Here is a 21,816-nt window from a genome sequence, read left to right on the forward strand (position 1 = left end):
TAAGACGGTTGAAGATGAAGCTGTTTCTTTAATTGGGGATGAGACATGGTGGGATTTTGTGCATTTTCCAATGAAAGAAAGTTGTGAAACGTGTTCTGAAACCAAATTTACTGCTCTTTTGACCACAAATCAAATCATCATTGCCTCCATTATCTCTTTCACTCCGCAAGTGACCAACGCAGCAGCTGGACCAACTCCACAGAGGATGAATTGCTGTGTGAAGTGTATTAGCAGCAAATTGAATTAAAGGGAAGATGTGTTCTCTCCGGGCTCAATGGTGTGATTGGAAGTGAATGTGATGATTCCAAAAAATCGACGATAGACAAGAAGCATGATGGATGATCGAATTCATTTGACTGGAAATCCATCACGAATTATATTGTGCGGGGCTTTTTTTTCTTCTACTTCTCTCCAAAGGGATTCTTCATTTATGATTGATCCCAGCAGTTTGGACAAATACTTTCATTTCTGTGGTCAAATGTTTGATTACCTGCAATCTTGCCAGCGTGTAATTATATAGATTATGGATTCCGGGTGCGTAATACTCATGGTAAACATACAAATTAACATTGATGATGGCCAGAAGTCAAAATATGGATAGCAAACAGACAAGACTTCACCAAATGAAGCCCACGAAGTACCCACGAGTGTATCAAAATGTTTCACAGATAATTGCATAAGTGAAATTGTTCATATTTGCTAACTCCGCCTTTTCTCCTTATTGTTAATGCATGGAATTCTCAGTAAACGCAAGGGAATTGGTACGCCTTTAAGAGATATTCCCCTCAATTTTGAAATAAATCAACCTTTAAATCTTTAAAGGGGACTTCTAGAGTTGATTCGTATTCTCTGATAAAGATTTTACTTTAAAGGTCTTAAAGTTAATTCCTAAAATAAATCAATTCCTTACTAGCAAATTGGTTAAGAAGTGGGCATGTTAGAATGTTTTTGACATTAGTAATTTGCTTACGTACAAAAAAAGGATAATCGAAAAAAAAAAATCAATTACGATACTTGACCAATTTATTACCGGTTTAAATTTTCTTGTATATAAATGAAGTAACGTAAATTTTACAGTTATACTATAGCAACTCTAATAGATGAATTGTGCTTTAACAGATGTGAATAAGTTTCAAAAAATCGTAAGGTAGTGAAGAAAAAAGGAAGTTTTTACGCCAATTCGAAATGTACGTCTGGGTAATCTATGAAACATATTCAAAGTTTGTAGATAAAGAAGTATTTACTATTATTATTAGTATTAGACATTATCTTAAAAAGACGTTTGAATAGTGGTTGAACCCTTGTATCTAATGCGAGTTTCAAACTGGAGGTTTAAACTAGTTCCCGAATGTCTTGATAATTTGTCTGTAATATTTATTAATTTAATATTTGTAAGATCATTTGTCTTTAATATTTCGTCTTAAGCCCTAATTATGGCTAATTATGGCTAATTTGGCTAAACCTTAGGTCTGAAGCCCGTATAAGGGCTCAAATAGATTCAGGTTGATTTTATAGAATATCTTAACTATAAAGCCCAAAATAGATATAGGGATCGGCTTAGGGATAAGCTCGAAAAATCAGGATTGATGGTCAATGGTGTCAATACACTCAAGGATCAGCTCAAAATTTGGGGAATCAGGCTGAACTTCTAAATTCATGAGGTCTAGTGAAATTTGCGAGGATTAGCCAAAACAGTGCCAATGGAAAAATATGAAATTTTACTTTGGGTGTTTTTGGATACTTTTCGATATGTCAAATGAGTGAGTGAAATAAAACATGGATAGTAAGTAATGGTACTCAGTGTCGCAAAATCTTACAATACATTTGGAATAATGGGAAGGTCAGAGTACTTCTATCTGTGTGAAAAATGCATTGATATTGCACATAGGAAGTCTTTCAGCAATCGAAGTGGGCACATTTATTAGAAATTTACGCAAAAAACGCTAATCATTGATTTTAAAGCCCATAATAGACATAGGGATCGGCTCAGAGATTAGTCCATAATTTGAAGGATCAGGCTGATCTTCTAAATTCATGTGGTCTAACAAAATTATGCGGATTAGGCAACATCAGCGTCAGTGCAGAAAATAAAAAGCTTCATTTTGGGGGTTTTTTGGGTGCTTTTCGAAATGTCAATTCTGTGGAAAAGTATGGAAAGTAATGGTGGGGTGGTGTCACCACTTCTCGCCAGTGACCCACTTCTCGCCTCCTATAGTTAAATCGAAGTAAAATCATATAATACGAGTAATAAAAAGGATATCAGGAAGAAAAAGCAACGCCGAATATATTTTTTAATAATATTGTCCAAAATAATTGAGTTTGAGCCTTTTCAAGTAGGTGGCGAAAAATGATTATTTTTGAATTTTTAATAAAAATATATTTTTTTAAAGTAATCCACTGTTAAATTGAGGGACTATTAGTTTAATATATCTGTAGACAACATATCTAAGTAACTTTGTGTCAAATTTAAGTTACTCTATAATAAGGGTTTAAAAATTATAATTAAATTAATTTCAGTTTTTCCTAAAAGTGGCGATAAGTGGTTACAATGTTGAAAATTCTTAAAATGCATTAAGATTGGAGTAATGGGAAGGTCAGAGTGCTCCTTTCTGTACGAAAAAAATCCTTGATATTGCACTTAAGAAGTCTTTAAGTAATCAAAGTGTGCACATTAAATAGAAATTTACGCTGAAAACGCTAATCCTTAATCCTCAATGTATGATATTTTGGGCTGATCCTTTACCGCCAAATTTTTCGAGCTAAGCATTCTGGAGGATCAGCCTGTGTCTATTTTCGGCATATTCCTCGATCGAGGATCAGCCTGTGTTTACTTTCGGCATAAGATTTGGCAGTAAGGGATTACGTAAAGGAGACTTAGGGTGTCTACACATTGTGACAAATTTTCGTCAAAAATTTCTTTTTTTTAAGGGAATCGCCTGAAGTATTCTAGGCGAAAACGTCAAAATTCTGTCAAAACTCAATTTTTAACTAAAATTGCTCCAAAATATATAAAGGCCTTTAGACAAAGTATATCGATAATCCCAAGCCCTCAGTGTAGTTTGGGATATAACTTTAGTGACAAATTTTACAGGATAATAATTCTCGAGTATTAAGCTGAGTCTATTTGGACCGCAACTTTGTTAATACTTTGAATAGAAGATTTAAAAAAAGAATGTCAAATCATGAAATATTGCAGATTTTTGTACAACTTTAGAAAATATTTTCTTCGTTGATACTGAAATATTAGCATTAGTAATTAAATATTTAATCTCACAAAATATTTTAGCAGTTTCGCCTTTTATGACTAGATACAGCTTTAAAGTGTTCAAAGTATTTAAAGCTGTAATCAGCAATAAAACATGAAAAGACTAAAATAAATATTTATTGGGATTAATTTAATTTCTCCGGGGTAATGTTTAATTTGTGATATAAAACTTTTAACAAAATCAATTTAATCTTCAATATTAATTCAAGTGTAATAAAATTTCAGCAATATAGTAAGTGTCTCGACGTGCTTTTTTCAAGCGTCAAAGTTTAACTTTAGTATTCTTCACTTTCTTTTGATCAAAGATTATCTAAGAACCCGCTTTTAAACCCAGTCCACGCGCATCGTGGATCAACTGTCTTGATGTTTGCGTTATCAATTCAGAAGGGTACCCAAAAAAACACGATGATGGATGCAACAAGTCATGTTGTAGTCACGAAAATCTCTAGCCAAATAAAAGACTTTTGCAACACATCCTGATCTGAAAGAAAATTAGCATAAGCATAACAAAGAGTGAATGTGTTTATCTTAATCTTTCAATCAACAAGACAAACTCCAAAAAATTATTTTCACTTTGAACCTTCTCTTATAAAGCATTTTTTCTGTGATGTTAGTCAAAAAAAAAGCTCGCGCACTCCCCAACAATGAACCTCAATATTTTGGTATTCATAGAGAATCGTCATGGTTCTCCAAACATACAACTCTCTTGATGATACTCTTAACTCATTTCTCCGGTGCGTCTCCCATCCAGTCATGTGAGATGTTTCCAGATCATGTAACACTTTCACCTCCTTTCAGCGTGCTTTTGCACATTTTGGGTGAAGAAGCCACGATGAAAAACCGAAGATGTCACATGACTCAAAAAAACTCCATTCACATCACCTTCTTTTGGGCCAATATCCCACTAAATTGCTGGCTTTTTGTACCCATAAGTATTAAGTCTCAAACGACAAAAGCTCTATAAAGAAGCTTGATACCTCCTTTGTTGTCAAATATTAATCAGTCATTTATGAACTGAAACTTCCGTGGAATTTGTTATGTTTTGCAGGAGATTTATGAAACATGAAACTTATGGCTATTGCATCTGTGAGAAAGTGTTTTACTTCATGCAACTTTATGTTGTATACATTAAAAAAAAGTGCAGTTTATCATCTTCAAGTTTGAAGACATTTTTTATATCTTTAGCCTCTTTAACAAAGGATCCTTCTTTACATAACTTACACTGTGAGAAAATTTAGTGTTGGCTTTAAGCATTGTATGTATTAGTTTAACACACGCATGTTGAATCAAGTGTTAATGAGGGTTGTAATGAACATCAAATAAGTCTCATAGCAAAATACAAAACAGAAGACAGTGAGAAAACTTTCAAAAACTCAAATTAAGAAATATATCAATAATTTGAAGTACAGAGCACCAAGTCCCATGCCATGTGATCCCATAGAACATGCGACAAAGCAAGAAAATTCTAAATTTTACCACTGAGGAATCTTGGACTTCGAGACGTTTTGGTAAATACGTCTTTTTCCAAGCTACCCCATTCTGTGACACTCAGCGATTCCATAATTGAAATTATTCCTTGGAAAATACTCAAAATGGTTGTTATTAATGTTCTGTGTGAGATTTATGAAATTTACCGATATGTGAGTGATATTAAGAAAGTACGTCTTAATAGGCCTTAATCAGGGCCAAATAGAGGCCATCAAATATCAGGATGATCCTTTAGAAAATTAACATGTAACTCTTGGCAGTAAATATCTATCCTAAACTATTATAATAATGGGCTAAGGATCATAAATTAGAAGTCCTATGCATAAGTTTTCCTCACCTAATCCCTTACTGCCAAATTTTACAGTGCAATGCAAATATTCTAGAGATACTAGAGGATCATCCTATGTCTATTTAGGCCCATGAACTGGTCAACAAGATAGGAAGGACGAGGAATTTGTGAATTTTCTTTTATTTTTCATAAGAGACTAACACATAATTATCACGTAATTATGAATAATTGATAATAGGCTAACTAATATTTAATAGAAATGTATAAGTCTCTTAGGAAAACTAAAAGAAAATTTACATTATTCGAAGGTATGCACGTTCGAAGGGAGAATACTTTCCCTTACGTGTAAGCCATATGGTATCAGATCATCGAGGGTGCGGGACTGGACAATTCTTTCGTGTAATAGGTACAAGTGTTTACGACTTGAGGGGTGACGGGTCCTGAGACTCCGGCCAAATAGTTTTTTAATATTCTTCTGATCAATAATTTGTTTTTAAGAAAACCTATAAATCGTGTAAACTACCCTAAATTGATCCCTTAAGGCAATTAATCGACACATCTTTCAGGACCTAGCCCGAGAAACCCAAGTCCATATGTCCTTCTTCTCTTACATTCTAAACCGGACTGACCTATCTGTTCTTAGAGATACAGTGAAAGAGACCCAGAAGGCAATGGCCCAGAAGGCAGCGGTTTAGAAGCAGCCCACGAACGCATGTGCTAGATTATAAAGGGAGGTAGCGCTTGTGGATTTCATTGAGGAGATGAGCTTATATTAGCTCTTCAAGAGTTTAGAATAGCGCTATTATAGTTAAATCTATCCAATTCCCTACTTCCACCTATACGCACTGAGCCGTGAACTCCATTTGAAATTTTTCGGTTGGAGTCTGACGGAAGAGGAGATCTCATCTTGGCGATCTGAAATCTGAACTATATTTCTTATAGATTTCTGCGGACAAGGATTTGTGGCAGTGGTTAGGTCGTCACAAATCGGTGGTGTCCGGAAGATCGAACACTTTACTTGCCAATGGACAGCCTTAAAGTTATTTAGATATGGTTACTAACGTGGCGTTAGATGGTAACCGGTCTTCAAACTCAAAGCCAAAAGTTTCTACCTTTGTGCATTAAGAGACGACCAAGGATCGCACTGCCTGGCGACGATGTACAAGGAGTGCCAACCCCACCTAGTGGGAAAATGGAAAGGTGTGTATGTGTAAGATAAGCTTATATTGTCCCTGTATGGTTTAGGTTGAGTTTGCCTTGAATTCCACAGTATAGTACCGAGTTAGCCATTCTTTAATATTTTTTTTCGCAAAAAATATTTAGATTGGTCGTTGTTTTTTGACTTCCAACAAATCGTGAAAAACAGATTGCAGATTTTGTTATATATTATTATTAATATATTAATGTTGAATCTTTATGTTATGGTTATGGAAAAATAATTTAGTTTTTATTATTACATAATTTTTTTTTTCAAAATTTAGTATCAATTGCGTAAGTTTTTTTTAATCTCCGATTCAAAAGTGGCATAGAGTAAGATGGAGTAATTCGGAATCATTTCTATTTTGGAATTTTGAGATTTTCTCAATATTTCAGACAAGTAAAGAAAAAATAATAGTACCATAATGAAATACAAGATTTTACATTCGAGAGTACTTCTTTGTTGTTTTTTTTCTTTTGCCATCTAAAACTGTTAGGAAATCTCAAGTTTCGAATTAGACATGATTCCAAATTACTCCATATTACCCTAAGGTGTAACAGTAAAACCCTATTCAAGAACTAATAGAGTCATCCTCGGAGTCATCCATGCAAAATCTCTTATACGATCATAAAAATTTTAAAACCTTCCTCAAGTTGTTATTGGTGAAAAGTTGATGGAATACTGAGGTTAGGTTATTGTCGATTTGCCAATGCATTTCATTGAGAAGTGTCGAAGCACAAAGCCAAGAACAAATTGTGATGGCAACTGAAACCATCGAAATAGTGAATTTTATTTATCGTGGACCTATGACAAAAGAAAGCAAACAATAACATCATCATCAATCGTGATCTCAATCTTCTGTTGTGGTGAGTGTCATGTCTTTTGTGCTGATACTCGATGGTAATAAAAATCAATGAAAAATCGTCAAACAGTCCGTTGGATGTTACGAATTGTGGCAACAATGGAAAATGATTTAATCCGGCTGATAATTTTCTCCTTCACTTGTTTCCTAGGCAAAACACTCCAATTGAACTGAGCTTGGGCATGGGATGTGATTGGGTGTGTGGGGCAGAAAACAAGCCCAGAAAGATTTGTATCCAAGTCATCCACGTGAAAGTTTTCCACCTTCACGAGATTATCTAAAGCAGTATTATTTGCGATGGACGTTAATTCATATGATCTTACGAGTTTATTTGAACTCTACAAGTTCTTTTCTTAAATACTCGTTATGCACATTTATTATCATATCACTGAATACGTTTATACACTTTGTAATTCCTGGCTTAGACTGTTCCTGGATTAAGTTTAAATCTTATATTTACAGGAGTGAAAGGAAGAATTACTCTTTTTGGTTATTGTAATCTATCTTACTGCCAAAATTTAAAATAGATTCACCTAATTTTGATTTATCGCACCTCATATCTGAACCAAGACTATTTTGTTAGATATATCAAAACAAAAATAAAGAAGTTTGTTTACTGCTCGTAATTATTAAATTTATTTTAGTTAAAATAAAAAATAATAAACTTTGAGAGGAGGAGAGGTTTATCAGTGATTTTCGGAAAAATCTGATGTTCAACATGCTCCTTAAGAACCAAAATACATAAAAGCATTAAAAAATAATATTTACTTGTTATGCAAATAATTATTTTTTAATTTTTTTTTTTAAATTCACTGACATCGGCGATATTAGTTAATTGACAAAAAATCAAAACAAATATATTTGACAGAATGGCGTTATCGTCGCTGTCACCGACAGAGTTTCAATTGTCCAAGGACAGTTGCGGAAAAATAGATGAAGTTTAGTTTCAAAACGGGTCAGTTTAGCAATAACATTTAGTTTTAAACAGATTCTTGAAGAAACAAAATTGATTTCAAAAACGGTCGTTAGAACAAGCCTTTGAATATAAAATGCAACACTAAATAAAATGTTAAAAAAGGTGGAGAACATGTAACTCATTTTTAGTTTTCGAAGAGAAATATTTGAAACTTGGTAGAGGAATTGAGAATTTCTCGTAAACTAAAAGTTAGAAACCTGTCACTTAGGCTTTAGTTCTTTAATTATCAAAAATATCTAAAGTTTGATTTCGAAATAAATCTGGATTATCCTTATCGTATAAACCGAATCATTTCTACTTACAGAGTTATTTTTTATCTGAATGCTCCTGGCTTAGAGAAGCTCGTAAAATATTCTTTCTGTTTTCGCAGGTAATAACAACATTGAGATTTTATCTTGTAAAAATTAAATTACCCCGTACGGAGATGCATGTCAATTAGCCATTCTGTCAAAGGCTAATGAAGTTCTTAGAACTTTAATGCGTTCTCAGAAGTTCTTGCAAATATCCTTCCCATGGGAGGCTCAATGCCAAGATAAACAAGTGCAACAAAGGGAATTAAATAATAGCATACACTTCCAGGAAGAAAAATAAGTACTTCATTGTGCAGTAAAACAGCCTGAGGCTATTTGTATTGGAATTACTAAAAAATTACCCATCATCACCATCCTCATTGGTATTTATTCGACTCTTTACAATTGCAATTACCTATTCGCATTCCAAAGATATCAAGTAAATTCGCCGTTTCGAGCGATTAATTCAAACGGATTCAATTGCTTACAATTTTACCGCAATATATAGCTAAAGAGGCATCAAAAGAATTTCTTTGCTTAACTCAATGTCGTTTCTTTGATTCGTGCTTTTTATGAAAAGTCATAAAATAGCCAGGCAATGCTTCAATTGATAGACATCCACCTGCTATCTTTTATACTTTGAAAGTTTTCGCACTTTTGATGGCTTTTTCGATTTTATGAATGACTTCCTTTACGGTCAGACAGAAAAGAACCACGTTAAATTATTGGCGCCAAGTTTATTATGATACGTGATTGAGAATCACGATTCGTGATTAATAGTTTGTAATTTTTAAATCATAACAGTTTGTATAAAGGTAATAGATGGTCATAAAAATTCTAACAGGTTCATATTTGTTGTATTTTTCGTCAAATATGGCTTTAGTTTGAGTGATCTTTTCGTTTAAAGTTTTCAGAATTGAAAATTGAGAACAGTTTCTAGCGCCAAAATTAAAGATCGAGATTGGATTCCGAGTTACCATAGCCGAAGTTTTTCCAAGAGAAAAGACATTCGAAAATCGGTTTCGAAAAGAAAAAAAAGACATTTATACTTCTCGTATCGTCCGCGTAGTGGCTAAGCTTTTTATTATTCGAATTTAGATGTATCTCAATGGTCTCAATTGTCAACATTATCAGTTTTAATAACAATATTTATTGAACAAATATTTTAACAGCTTTTACTTTTTTTTGACTTTGAAATTTCGAAATTAATTTTGAATTCTTCCAGTAAGGGGGACATTTTGTGCACATAGAGCACCATTTTTATCTTTTAGTCAGAGACACTTCTTTTCAATCAAAATCCGAGAGAAAGCACGCCTAGTATGGGATATTCGACATCGAAATTTCGGTTTTTTGACTTTGCAATTCTTACCAAGACCCTTTAGCTTTTATTTATGGCACGGAAAGTTATAGAAAATCGATTTTTAATGGATATTATTTAATTGTTCTCATAAAGTTTTGAAGAACTATAGAAATTGAGATAATAAAGAATGTAAATTGAAGTGGAAAAATAAAGAAATTAGGAAAGGCTTTCAGGCTTCGAACACTTCATATTTTTCCTATATTCTTTTAATTAATCTGACCTATCTATGGCAATATATTTTAATAGCTAGTCTTAAGTTAAATAATAAATAATAATCAAATAATCAGAAGAATTCGACAATAGGTTATAGAAGTGACGATATAAGCCAGCCAAGTACAAGCAAATAAGTTATTACATTTTCATTCTTATTCTGTCGTAATACTACTACAGATCAAGTAATTCAAAAATACTACAATATTTAATCAACTAAAACAATATTAGTTCAAGGTGGTATACTTAGTCTAAAGCTCTCAGTATGAAGTACCATGGTAATGGTATCGTCGGTTAGGGTAGCCTAATATTTATTTAAACATTATGTAAAATAAAAATATATCTTAAATTTTAATTTTACTTAGCAAAAAGCTCAAAAAATGATGAAATAGGAACAGACAATTGTTTCAGTATATACAGAACGCTGTGATATAAATCAGAAATGTTAAGAAAATAGGCAGACATCTATACTTCAGCAATATGTACCTATAAAATACAGAATTACGAGCAATTGTTTATCTTAAAAAAGAAATATTTGGGATCTTGAAATAAATTAATACTTATTGACACTTCCTCAATTTCGGCTTAATGTTAATTTTCAATAACCTCTCGCACCATTTGATCACGTAATTATAATGTTTTAGTTACAATACAATTAAGACAGTTTGTTCAGTAAATAAAAGAAAACTTGAGATAAACCCAAATAAGCTTGTGATAGGTGGGATTTTTTTGAAGTAATTCTACACCCTGGATTTGTGCGAACTCGACTATAAGTTCAATTTTGGGGGTAGGAAATCGTGAAAAGCAAATAATTTCTGTGATTGTAATAGACAAGTTTGATTTAATGTGCTTTTTTACAACCAGAAATCTAAATTACTTAGTCGAATTTGCGTAAATTATGTATTACAAATAGATCAAGGATGTCTAATCTACCATAAGTTAACCAGGGCCCCCTGGGCCAATCATTATCTCGATTATTAAGCATTATTAAAATGGATGAAGCTATGCTTATGGGGAAGTAATACTTATTGCTAGAAAGGTCTCGATTTCAGGGGTCTTTTGATTAGGGGTCTGGGTCTAACCCTTTAACGACGAGACACTTTCTAAGGACTGAAAATCAACAATAAAAATTAAAATGGGAAACATAACCAAAGATAAGCCTTACATCTAACCTTGGAAAGTCCAACAGAGTCTGATTCGATGTATTTTGTGCTTCTATGAACGATAGGGGCAAAAATAGCCCAAATATTTAAGTAATTTTTCTGACAATAGCAATGAATAATGTTTTTCGCTTTAATGAAAAATATTACGTATGAGTATTGTAGTTTTTATTGCCAAAGGGGTTTTGCTTAAAAAAAATTGGAAGTATAAGAAATAAATAAAATCAATTATGAATTTGAGAATTTAAAAATTCGCCATTTTTGAGCTTAAATATTGACTACATATCAAATAGCTAGAGACTTGCAAAAAATAGCGTAGATTCTTTCAACCTTCTACTTTACAATTATGTACAGATATAAGAAAAAAATAACTTTGGGTAGTCAGGAAAAATTATTTTCTTTATGGGACACCGGTGTTCGAATCGTCCTTAAAGGGCTAAAAGGGATATAATGCTATACCGCTTGTATTTATCAATTTCGGTGTTCACTTCCAAACGGGCTAGATCCCTGTTAGGCCGCATTACATTCAGGTGAGTGATAGAAGATTGGGTAATGAACGTAATTGGGAAGTCGCCAACCTGAGGCTAACGAACAAGGAATCTGGTCCTTCTAGAGAGGTTTGAGTTAGAGGGGCTAACAACCCCTCCCCGTAAAAGTAGGATTGTTGCATTAACCCCCGAAGAGCCTCGGATAGGACCGATAAGACGAACTTTACAGCAATGACCTATGCGTTATGAAATGTATATACTCCGGCGGGAGGGCTATGGCAGAGAGTTACCGGGACTGAAGGACGTTAGTGCGAGAGATCCGGTCTCTTAAAGGGACGTTGCAGCCACCTAAGTGTGTAAGAAAGTCTCGATCTCATGCACAACATACTAAAAGTTATTGGAAACCAATAATTGAGAACCTCAAAATATTCGACATAGAAAATACGAAAATCAGTTTTTCGATTTAGGTGCTTCTAGCGGTAGTTGTATTCGGTTTTGACGTTCTGAACGGTTATAGGATTTAATCTACTGTATCAATAGTAGTAATCTTAAGACGAATAAAACAGGGGTTACGGATGTTTTAAGAATTGTGTTTGGATGCCCTGTATTTTGTGACAAGGGATCGGATGGATCTAATCCATTCCAGGGGGCGCAGAGTTCTTTAGGAAGGATCCCAGTAAAAATCCCAGAGCTAAAATCCCGAATTGACTAAAATTTTGGCTTCCGGGATTTTGGCTCACGAGATTTTGACTTTCAGGATTTTGGATATCGATATTGTGGTTGTTTGGGATTTCGACCCATTAAGGATTTTGGCTCTCGGAATTTTGGGGTTTGGGATTCCTGGAAAGAAGTTTGGTACTATTCCAAAATGTCAAAAGGGAGTTGGGGATCAATATGACATCACCAAATGGAAAACTAAAAAAACAGACATAAATTGTTCTTAAATCTTTTTATTCTTATAATTATTCCACAGTTAAAAAATTGTTATTAATTAGGGGGTGAAGAGTGTAATAATACTTGAAAATCCATTAATAATTAATTCATAATATTATAAACTGTGAAATGTTGTATCATACGTAATTCAAATGTAAACATTTACCAGTGTCATTATTAAACAAAAAGGGTTTTCAAAAAAATACAATTGTGTAAATAAATAATTAAACATACTATTCAAATAAATTAATGGTATAAAAAGGTGAGTTCCACGAAATTTGGTAGCATAGTTAAAAAACTCGTTAAGGAATATCAAAGTCGGTGAAGAAAATGATAAGATTATTAGGTTTTTGTGCTCTGCCGTACTTAATGGTTGTGAATTACCAATTTTAAGCGCAAATTAAAAAAAAAAATCCCCGATAAGTTATTGCTTTTAAAAGTGAAAGGGTGTAATATTTTAAATTGAATTTCTAAGGAAATTAGGAAATTAGTGATGAAGCTTCAAATGGAGAATGGAATTACCCTTTTTGAGGGTAAATTCAACGCAGATGCAATTTTTCGGCAGAAGATCTGCGAAGAGAAGGAAGTTGGTCAGGACGAGGCGCTCTATCTCTGCAATTTATCAGATGTAGCCAGAAAGTATGATATCTGGCGCCAAAAAATGCCACGTGTGAAGCCTTTTTATGCCGTGAAGTGCAACATGGATGAGAATGTGATCAGAATGATGGCCAAATTGGGAATGGGCTTCGATTGTTCTTCCATAGAAGAGTTTAAAGTCGTTCTTAAGTGCGGAGTTACTCCTGATAGAATTATTTATGCACACCCTTATAAAGCTGTCTCGCACCTTCGTTATAGTGCTGCTAACAATATAGACGTTATGACATTTGATTCAATGGAAGAGCTCGAAAAGATTCGACTTGTATTTCCAAGAGCAAAGTAAGTTTCTAGTATCCTTTTGGTAACTTTAGCGCTAAAAATTATAGCATATGCTAAAAAAAATAGCAATTTTTTAGGATGAAGAAATTCGAGATAGTGACTTGGAGTACAGAAGTAGATCTTCAGAGTATTAATAGTGATTTTATTTACCCTTATCATAATACAAAATGCATTAGTCGGATTTTTCATTTTCGAAATTGATGCTTGCACAATATAACTATTCGTCCACATTTGACAGTGACCTTGAATTATTTCTATTAATACTTTTTCAAGGGTAAAAGTTAGACAGTTCTTAAGAACGAGTTTTTACCGATTTTAGCCAGTTTTCTCTCGTTTGTAAGATCTTGATAACAAGATTTAAGCGGTTCCAAGTGGTAATGAGTCGGTTACGAACCGGCTTTGCATAGACAATGAATTGGTCTTTAACCAATAGTAAATACTCCTAAATTTTTATTTCAAATACAATTCCGCTACGCTGTTTTGGATTTTTTAGGTGGCCTATAAATCGGTTCAAATCGGTTTTAAAACTTAAACTTATTAAATCAGCTGTACTACTCCAGTTTCAAATTAATCTTGCAGATTAGTTCTTCGCATCCGTTGTGATGCAGAGAAAGCCTATGCTCCTATTGGTGACAAATTCGGATGTGATCCAGAACTCGAATCCAGACAATTGCTCACTAAAGCCAAGAATCTTGGTTTGTCTGTTATTGAGATCAGTTTCCACGTTGGTAGTGGCTGTGAAGATCCTCCGTCATTTCGAAAAGCAATTGCTGCAGCCCGTAACTTATTCGATTATGCTGCTACTCTGGGATATCGAATGACCTTGCTTGACATTGGAGGAGGATTTCCTGGAGAAACCGGCAGTGACATTGGCGTGATTGCGGACGTTGTGAATACCGCACTTGAGGATCATTTTCCACCAGGACACGACAATGTGAAAATTATTGCAGAGCCAGGAAGGTTTTTTGTATCATCTGCTTTCACTTTGGGTGCAACTATTCATTCAAAGAAGCAACTCCTGGATACGGATGGGAATGTGTATCATGTGAAGTATATTATCAATGACGGCGTACATGGAACCTTTAACTTCCTTTTGTACGGCATTCCTTTAGGATCATGCTATGCTCTGCATAGGAAAGCTTTCGACAAGAAAGTGATCAAAGATTCACTTGTACAATCCTCACTCTTGGGTCCAACCTGTAACGGATTCGATAAGATGTCAGAGAATATGGTCCTACCACATCTTGACATTGGGGATATTATTGTATTTCCCAACATGGGAGCATACACTGTTAGCTTGTCCAGTACATTTAATGGCTTTCCGAAGCCACGAATAATGTATTACCAGGAGCTAAGGGATTCCATTGATCCAGATCCTGTCATCAACATTAGTGAAAAGAAAACACTGAAGTGTCCAAACGGGAACCTTTTTCAACGCTTCAAACGCTCTTTTCAAAAAGATGATCGACCAGCTTTTTATGTTTATTAATGAAGTGATCAAGAATAACTTCAATTAATTAATTATGATTAAGAAGAAAAGAACCTTTTTGGGATATTAATGAAAAGTCCGCTATGATAGGCTAAGTGATGTCTGGTTCTTGAGGTATTCCCACCGGAAATGTTTTTGGAGGCGAACTATGAGTGTTTAGAGAAAATGATAGTGACATTTGGATTCCCTGGATTGACTTTTAGGGTGATATTCAGATGATCCTAAGTATTTTTATTCGTTTTGTTAGAAAAATCAATCAAAATAATTTTTCCTTTGCATCATCATTGTAAAATTAATGACCATGTGGCTCAGTAAAAATATTAAAGTACTCAGAAAAAGTTTCTTTTATCTTTAACAAATTATCTATGTTCCAGACTCGTAAGCGGGTCTTGGTGCTGAATTAACTCAAGTAGCAAAAAGATGTCAGCATAACTTTGTTTTAAATGGTTGGTCATAGTAATTACTTAGGCCTCTGCATTTCGCTCTTTTGAAGTAGGGAATAACCTTGACGTCATATTGAGGTAATTAGTACATTAAATATTACCAAGGTAAGTTTCACATTCATTTTTATGAGTGGACATTTTTTCGGTCCCGAAAATGCCACTCAAAACGGAATTTCGAACATCCTGTTAGAAATATATTAGGAATTCTTATTGAAACTTTCTTTAAAGAAGTTCTTTTGCAAAGTAATTCACATAACATAAATTTTCAGATGTAAAAATATGAAATTCTCTCAAAAAATAAAAAAAACAATATACTAAGTTTGTTAACCGTGCTATTACACTAGGATTTTTTTTCAATTTGTAAATTCAATTTAATTTTCAGATGAATTGTTCCTATGCATTATTTTGCACTAAAAACCAATTGAATTGATAGATCTTCACTTATTTATTCATAAAAATTAATACTTGGTAAAGAAAAACTTGTTTAAATATGTTAAAATAGCATAAATGTGGTTGCTCAAATAAATTTGAATTCAGCATATTAAAATGTTAAAATTGCTCATTAATTTCGATTTTATTGCAGTTGAACAAGTAGTCTTTTGAAGAAAATTGTTCTCATTAATTTTATTTACTCGTTATTAATATTATTTGTGGCCAAAATATAAGATAAGTACAGTGTTTTAGTGATAAACTTGCATAAAGTGAAGCTTAAGTATCGGGAGTAATTCATTGAGTTCCTCCAAAGCCATTCGAAGGAAATTGTTTGTTATGTTAAGAAATTTCAGTTGGGAGTTGAGACGACTTCATACAGATTTTCAATAAGACTGTATGAGAGTCGCTACATGAACCCTTTGCCTACAACCCTTTCTTCTGGCCTTGGGGATTCTTTTTCATAACATATAACTGACTTATAAGACATTTTAAGTACTATCACACATTTTCCGGAATCATTTACAATAAAAAACCTCGCGGCACTATTTAAAATTGAGCAAATTTCTTGCAAAATGTGTCCTGACTATGAGAATGTTCAAGTAAATTCTAGAAACCTTAATGCTCAATTGGCTTAATTGAATTTGAAATTAAAACGTGAAGAAACCTAGTGTGATAGCACCGTAGTGTTTTCAAATATATAAATAATTATAAAAACATATCATTATCAAGTATGATACATATAGTGAAGGATCAGTGCCGGCCACAATCCTGATACCCAAAATTCCGAAAGTCAAAATCTGGAATGGTCAAAATCCTGAAAAGTATGAAATTTTATGAAGGATAATTTGCAGAATACTTTTCCTGGACACAGAAACTTTACCATTCTGCAAGACGCGCGGATGTAGTCATGGGAGTAACTGTGACACTTTTAGGGATTTTGGCTCGGAATTTCGCTTGCTGGATTTTGGATTTATGAATTTTAGCTTTATGGGATTTTGGTTTTCAGGATTTTAGAGTCCGGGACTTTGGCCCATTCGAGATTTTGGCGTTCTCGATTTTGAGTTTTGGGATTTTGGCTATGAGGATTTTGGCTTTTGGGATTTTAATTTTTGGGGTTTTGGAGTTCCGGAATTTGGCAATTTGGGGATTTTGACTTATTATTGATTTGGCTTTTTAGGAATTTTGGCTTTCGCGAAATTGGCTTTCGGGATTTTGGATTTCTGAATTTTAGCTTTTTGGGATTTCACAAATTTCACAAATTTTTAGTTTATTGGAGCAGTCTTAGAATACGTTTAGTCGAAAGATGAATATTTAATGGTTAATTAGCGAGAAAAGTTCTGGTCTGGAAGTTCTTAATAAAGAATAAATTAAGAATCATACTACGATTTATTCTTCATGCTTTTTTATAGGCCACGCTCACTTATATGTATGTTTTACCTAAAGCCATTAGTTTTGTTCACTCTAATAAGCTTAATTTAAAATACTAGAAAAAATTAATTTTGAAGTATAATATGTAAAATTTTAATTACGTTTGCTCTATATTTTTAAAAAATGGGGCGTGGCCTATTTGTCTAAAACAGGCGTGATAGTTTGTTGAATGGTCGGTGGTAATTGTATATTAAGAAATGTGTATGCAAATTTCTAATCTTTAGTTAACTTTAATTACCCATAAGTTTTTAAGGAGGCGTAACATAAACTTATTTATGAGGCGGGGTAGTATTTGCCACATATCTTCTTGCAATATATTGTTTTTTTTCAGCATTGCGAATTATAAGAGGAAGACAAATGAGAGTATTTTACTCAGAGAACTATGTTATTTCTGCAACTGTGAAAATTGAGTAAATTTTACAAAGTACAATTTAAAATATCTCTTATAAGGTCATTTTCAAATAGAATAATACAGGATGGAACTGTCCATATCGTCCATATAAAGTTTATATAGATTAAATTATTGTTATTTTCTTGCAACCTTTGTGGTTGGAAGTAATGATAGACAGTAGCTACTTTCTTTAATGCTCTTGGGCGGAAAATTTTGCACTCTTCAACTGATTTTCTTCACTTTTGCTGACGGCATCTTTGCATAACGCATTTGGGCCCTCAGGCTGGAACTTTTATGCAATTGCATTTGGAAAATAAAATGCTGTCATCGGGAACACTTTCTCGCATATAAAACCAATTGAAAGTCATCTAAATTGACCATCTCACTTTCATTTCATCTCACGTGCTTCATCGGCTCTGCATCATCTTAAATATAGTACCTTGGGAAATTTGTTCAAAATCGCGGAAATTGACGGTTTAATCCAAAAGTGCAGAAGTCCACATCAGAAAAGGTAAATTCCGTGGGATTTTGGTATAGATTAGTGGTGCAGGCAAAATGTGCAAGAGATAGAAGATGGCTTCAGCAGATTCCCTACCACATATACCATGGAAATTAATTACCTGTCGTCGCCATTGGGATATAATGGGTATAATACACGAGGGGACACGCCTAAATGAAATTGTGATCAATTCAGTGCTTTGTTCCCCAATGAGATGGTTGGTGAAAGGAAATTGAGGAAAATAGTGTTTTATAAATTTTATATAGTAAAGCAGAGAGATCTACTCGAAATCACTGTTGGTTAATTTATGTATCTCAATCATTCTGCAATTTGTACAATTTCATTTTTATTCTTCGTGCCTTACGTTTCGCGAGTTTTCACCTTCTGTTAGTTTTTAAACTCGTTAAGATTCCGTATTGAGAAGATTTTATTGCAAGTGCAATTGGATATACATTAAGCATACTTTTCTGTTAATAGACATTCTGTTGTTGAATGGCTCTTGTGCATTGTACATTGTAGTTTTTAGAGATTGCTATAGCATTTAAGTTTGGGAAAAATTTGTCAATTTAAAAAAAAATCATTTGGTATGATAATGTTTAAATCTTCTTTAGCTTTATTCAATAAATGAAAAGATGAAGAAAACAGTAAAGGAAATAGATCATTTTTTTGTTTGGTTGACTAATGTATTTTAGATGTATTTCTTAATTGATTTGACAAAATTTAATCAAATCAACAATATAGTTTGTAGCATTACATAGATGAAGATACCAAATGTTCAATTGTATGGGGGTTTTTGTTGAATTGACAAAGTTATTCTTGGTTTTTCAATAATGGTTTTACAAAAGTTTGTTATTTTATAAAATTAGTTAATTCAACAGTGTTGGTTTTTCATTCAAACATTTTCTTCACAAATAGATATTTGTTATTGTATTGTATTTATTAAATTAACAATTTTATTTGTGTTTATATGATCAGTTCTCATGAAATATTTAAATTTCTTAAACTTTTTAATATTTATAAGGTGTCTAATATTTTTTAACAATGTTTTCGCATTTTTCCTGCCTCTAATTTTATTAAAAAAAAAAATTTAAAAATATTACATAAAAATTTTAAGTCGCTACTTTTCACTCGAAGTCCGATATAAAGTTAAATTTTGCATAACGGTGTCTAGGATATGTTTTTATGTCATAAAAGAAAGAATTGTAAATTATGCATTCTATGAATGATTGGCATATACAACCTGTGTAGGAGTTTTCCACCGATTTCCTCCGGAGGTCGGTCATCAACGCTAAGACGGCGGTGGCCGCATGAACGAAAAATATAAAATTACTTAAAAGGACTCGAATGTAAGCACAATAAATAAATAAATAAAAAAATGAATAAATAATTAAATAAATGTTTTGTAATGTTCGATTTTACATTCAAAAGTGAAAATTGAGATCTGTTCAGTATAAGTGCAGACAAATTAATCGAAATTAAACATTTCGTCAAAAGCTACCGGTATCGGTATCAATCGAGCATCGCACAGAGTCTTAGACATCTTTACCTAAGTTTGTCGTGCATGTTTCCGCCCGCCACATCTCATGATCATCTTCAGACCAATTTTGCAGTCTTTTCCTTTTCACTGCATCTCACTGAGTCGTAAATCCCAAGATGGTCAAGTGAGTTCAATTGAAGAAGCGTGCTCAGAGTTTAATTTCAAGTTCATAAGCGCGATTATTTAATTGCACTTGCCCATTGCATAATGCCATAACAATTACTCCCTTCCTTTTGTTTTCCATCTCTTTAACCTCATGGGCACTGTGGTATAAGGTCTTGTCGTGGTGGCAAACAAACCAAAACAGCTACTCAACCATTATAAAATTATTATTTATTATGCAAAATGCGTGCCGTCATTCGCACAAATTCTCCCATGGTATTTCTCATACAAAACTATTGCAGCAATTTTTTTTACCGCGAAAATCACCGTCTTTAGTGCATAATTAACTGATACTCCGGAGGTACTGTTATTGGTGCAGTAAGAAGATGAATTTCTTGGGAGAATACATTCCAGTTTTCTGGTCAATTATTGGGTTCGACTGTCGTTGATCCCAAGCCACTCTTTATGACTCCAATGGCTTCTTTTGTGCAGGAAAAAAAATACCAAGTAAACGTGGCTTTTGACCGTAATTGATCGAATCTGGCTTGGAGAAAATCTCCACTCATGGACTTGTTTGGACAGCTACAAGAGTACCCATACCCAGTGATACCAAATGCGAGGAATTGGACTTGGTGCATTCCCACCACTTTCTTTAGATGCACTCGAATTCGTCTATTAAGCTGCACTATTGCGTGAAAGTGACACTAAAATACGAAGCACATTCCTTGCGGATTATTGGGAAATTGTAGGAGTTTTTCTGTAGAGTTCAATAAGATAATTCAATTTTCCATTTGTTAAAAAGGATATGATAAAAGAGAAGAATTATTTGTTTCAGGGAATCTTAATTTTGATTTTCAATTGTATTATGCATTATTTTTAATTGCAAGAGAGTACATTTTTCTCGGGAAATTTCTTCTCTTTTGAAAGGAATACTTTCTTTCTTTACTTAATATTGCTTACGTTAAATGGAAGAGAGCCTGGAAGAAATAAATTTATCAAAATGTATAATTTAAATAAATATTCAAATTTGTTGGGATGAACTACCCGGTTAACACAAGGTAAGCTGTTTCTAGCGCAATGCTACATATATTTAAAGACATTGTCCGTGCTTTTAAATAAAAACTTTATCCAACTTCGTAAAATAAGTCATGAATAAGTACTTGAGTCATTAAATAAGGCGTTGGGCGATAGTAGCGACATGTCTCGAAAAAATTAAAAATTAACGTTTCATAGGCATCAGGGTAATTACTTAAAAAGTGCTTAGCCGAAAGTCCCTAATTAAGTACTTAGTGCAAATACTTTCCTATCCTTAATACAAATTACTTAAATAAAGATTTTTCAAGTATCATTATTATTAAGTACTTTATTAAGTACTTAGTATTAAAGCAGAGGTACGCCATATTAGTTTCCCTGTTCGCTAGAAAGTCCTGACATTTGTCTCATTTTTATATTTTTAAGTAGTTGAATGTTATAGAACACCTTAAAATTAGGTCATTGAATATAGAATTTATTAAATACTTAATAAGTATTTAATGTATTGCGCGTAAATGGTATTTTTCAGATAATCATATATGATGTCTTATTGCATCTATTGTATTTTTGGGAAAACAATTATCATTTTTTAAATAAAAATTTGTAATAATACATTTTTATCTAATCAGTCACTCTCATTTGGTATATTAACATTATGGATGAAGGGTAGCTATGTAACCGTAATCAGTGATTCTTATGCAGGACGAGAGTAGGATAGATAGCGAGTCTGATGTGCTATGCGGCAATTCCTAGTCAATTAGGCTATTTACACCGCCGCATTAGATTGGAATTGAACTGTTCTAAAATTGGATTTCGGATCATTAAGTCTCAATCTAAGGCCGCAATCTAAACGGTGTCATTCAGGTTACTTAGACTATAGCATTAGATTCAGACTGACCTGTCCGAAATTCCGATTTTGGGACAATTCAATCTCAATCCAATGCGGCGGTGTAAATTTCCTCAATGTCATCTGGATTCTCATCCCAATCTCTATGAACTTCCATTTTG

At 33.3% G+C, this 21,816-nt stretch overlaps 2 protein-coding genes across 3 annotated transcripts in view; one reads left to right on the forward strand and one right to left on the reverse strand.

Annotated features, from left to right (window-relative positions):
- LOC129804703 (heparan sulfate 2-O-sulfotransferase pipe) overlaps nucleotides 1–21,816 on the reverse strand; it is a 99,202-nt gene that overhangs the window by 12,088 nt on the left and 65,298 nt on the right. The gene's annotated exons all lie outside the window — the stretch shown is intronic.
- Nucleotides 12,772–15,282, forward strand: LOC129804701 (ornithine decarboxylase 1-like). Its single transcript, XM_055852241.1, has 2 exons — nucleotides 12,772–13,455; nucleotides 14,035–15,282. The coding sequence occupies exons 1-2, from the start codon at nucleotides 13,013–13,015 to the stop codon at nucleotides 14,942–14,944; spliced, it is 1,353 nt and encodes a 450-aa protein (XP_055708216.1). The 5' UTR covers nucleotides 12,772–13,012; the 3' UTR covers nucleotides 14,945–15,282.

Source organism: Phlebotomus papatasi, chromosome 2 (genome assembly GCF_024763615.1).
Source record: "Phlebotomus papatasi isolate M1 chromosome 2, Ppap_2.1, whole genome shotgun sequence".
Lineage (NCBI taxonomy): Eukaryota > Metazoa > Arthropoda > Insecta > Diptera > Psychodidae > Phlebotomus > Phlebotomus papatasi.

Bases quoted from the DNA above. Each gene is read 5' to 3' on its own strand.
- LOC129804701 (XM_055852241.1), top strand. From the start codon at position 13,013: ATGAAGCTTCAAATGGAGAATGGAATTACCCTTTTTGAGGGTAAATTC. The intron at 13,456-14,034 runs GTAAGTTTCTAG...TTAATCTTGCAG, and splicing joins CTTGTATTTCCAAGAGCAAA to ATTAGTTCTTCGCATCCGTT.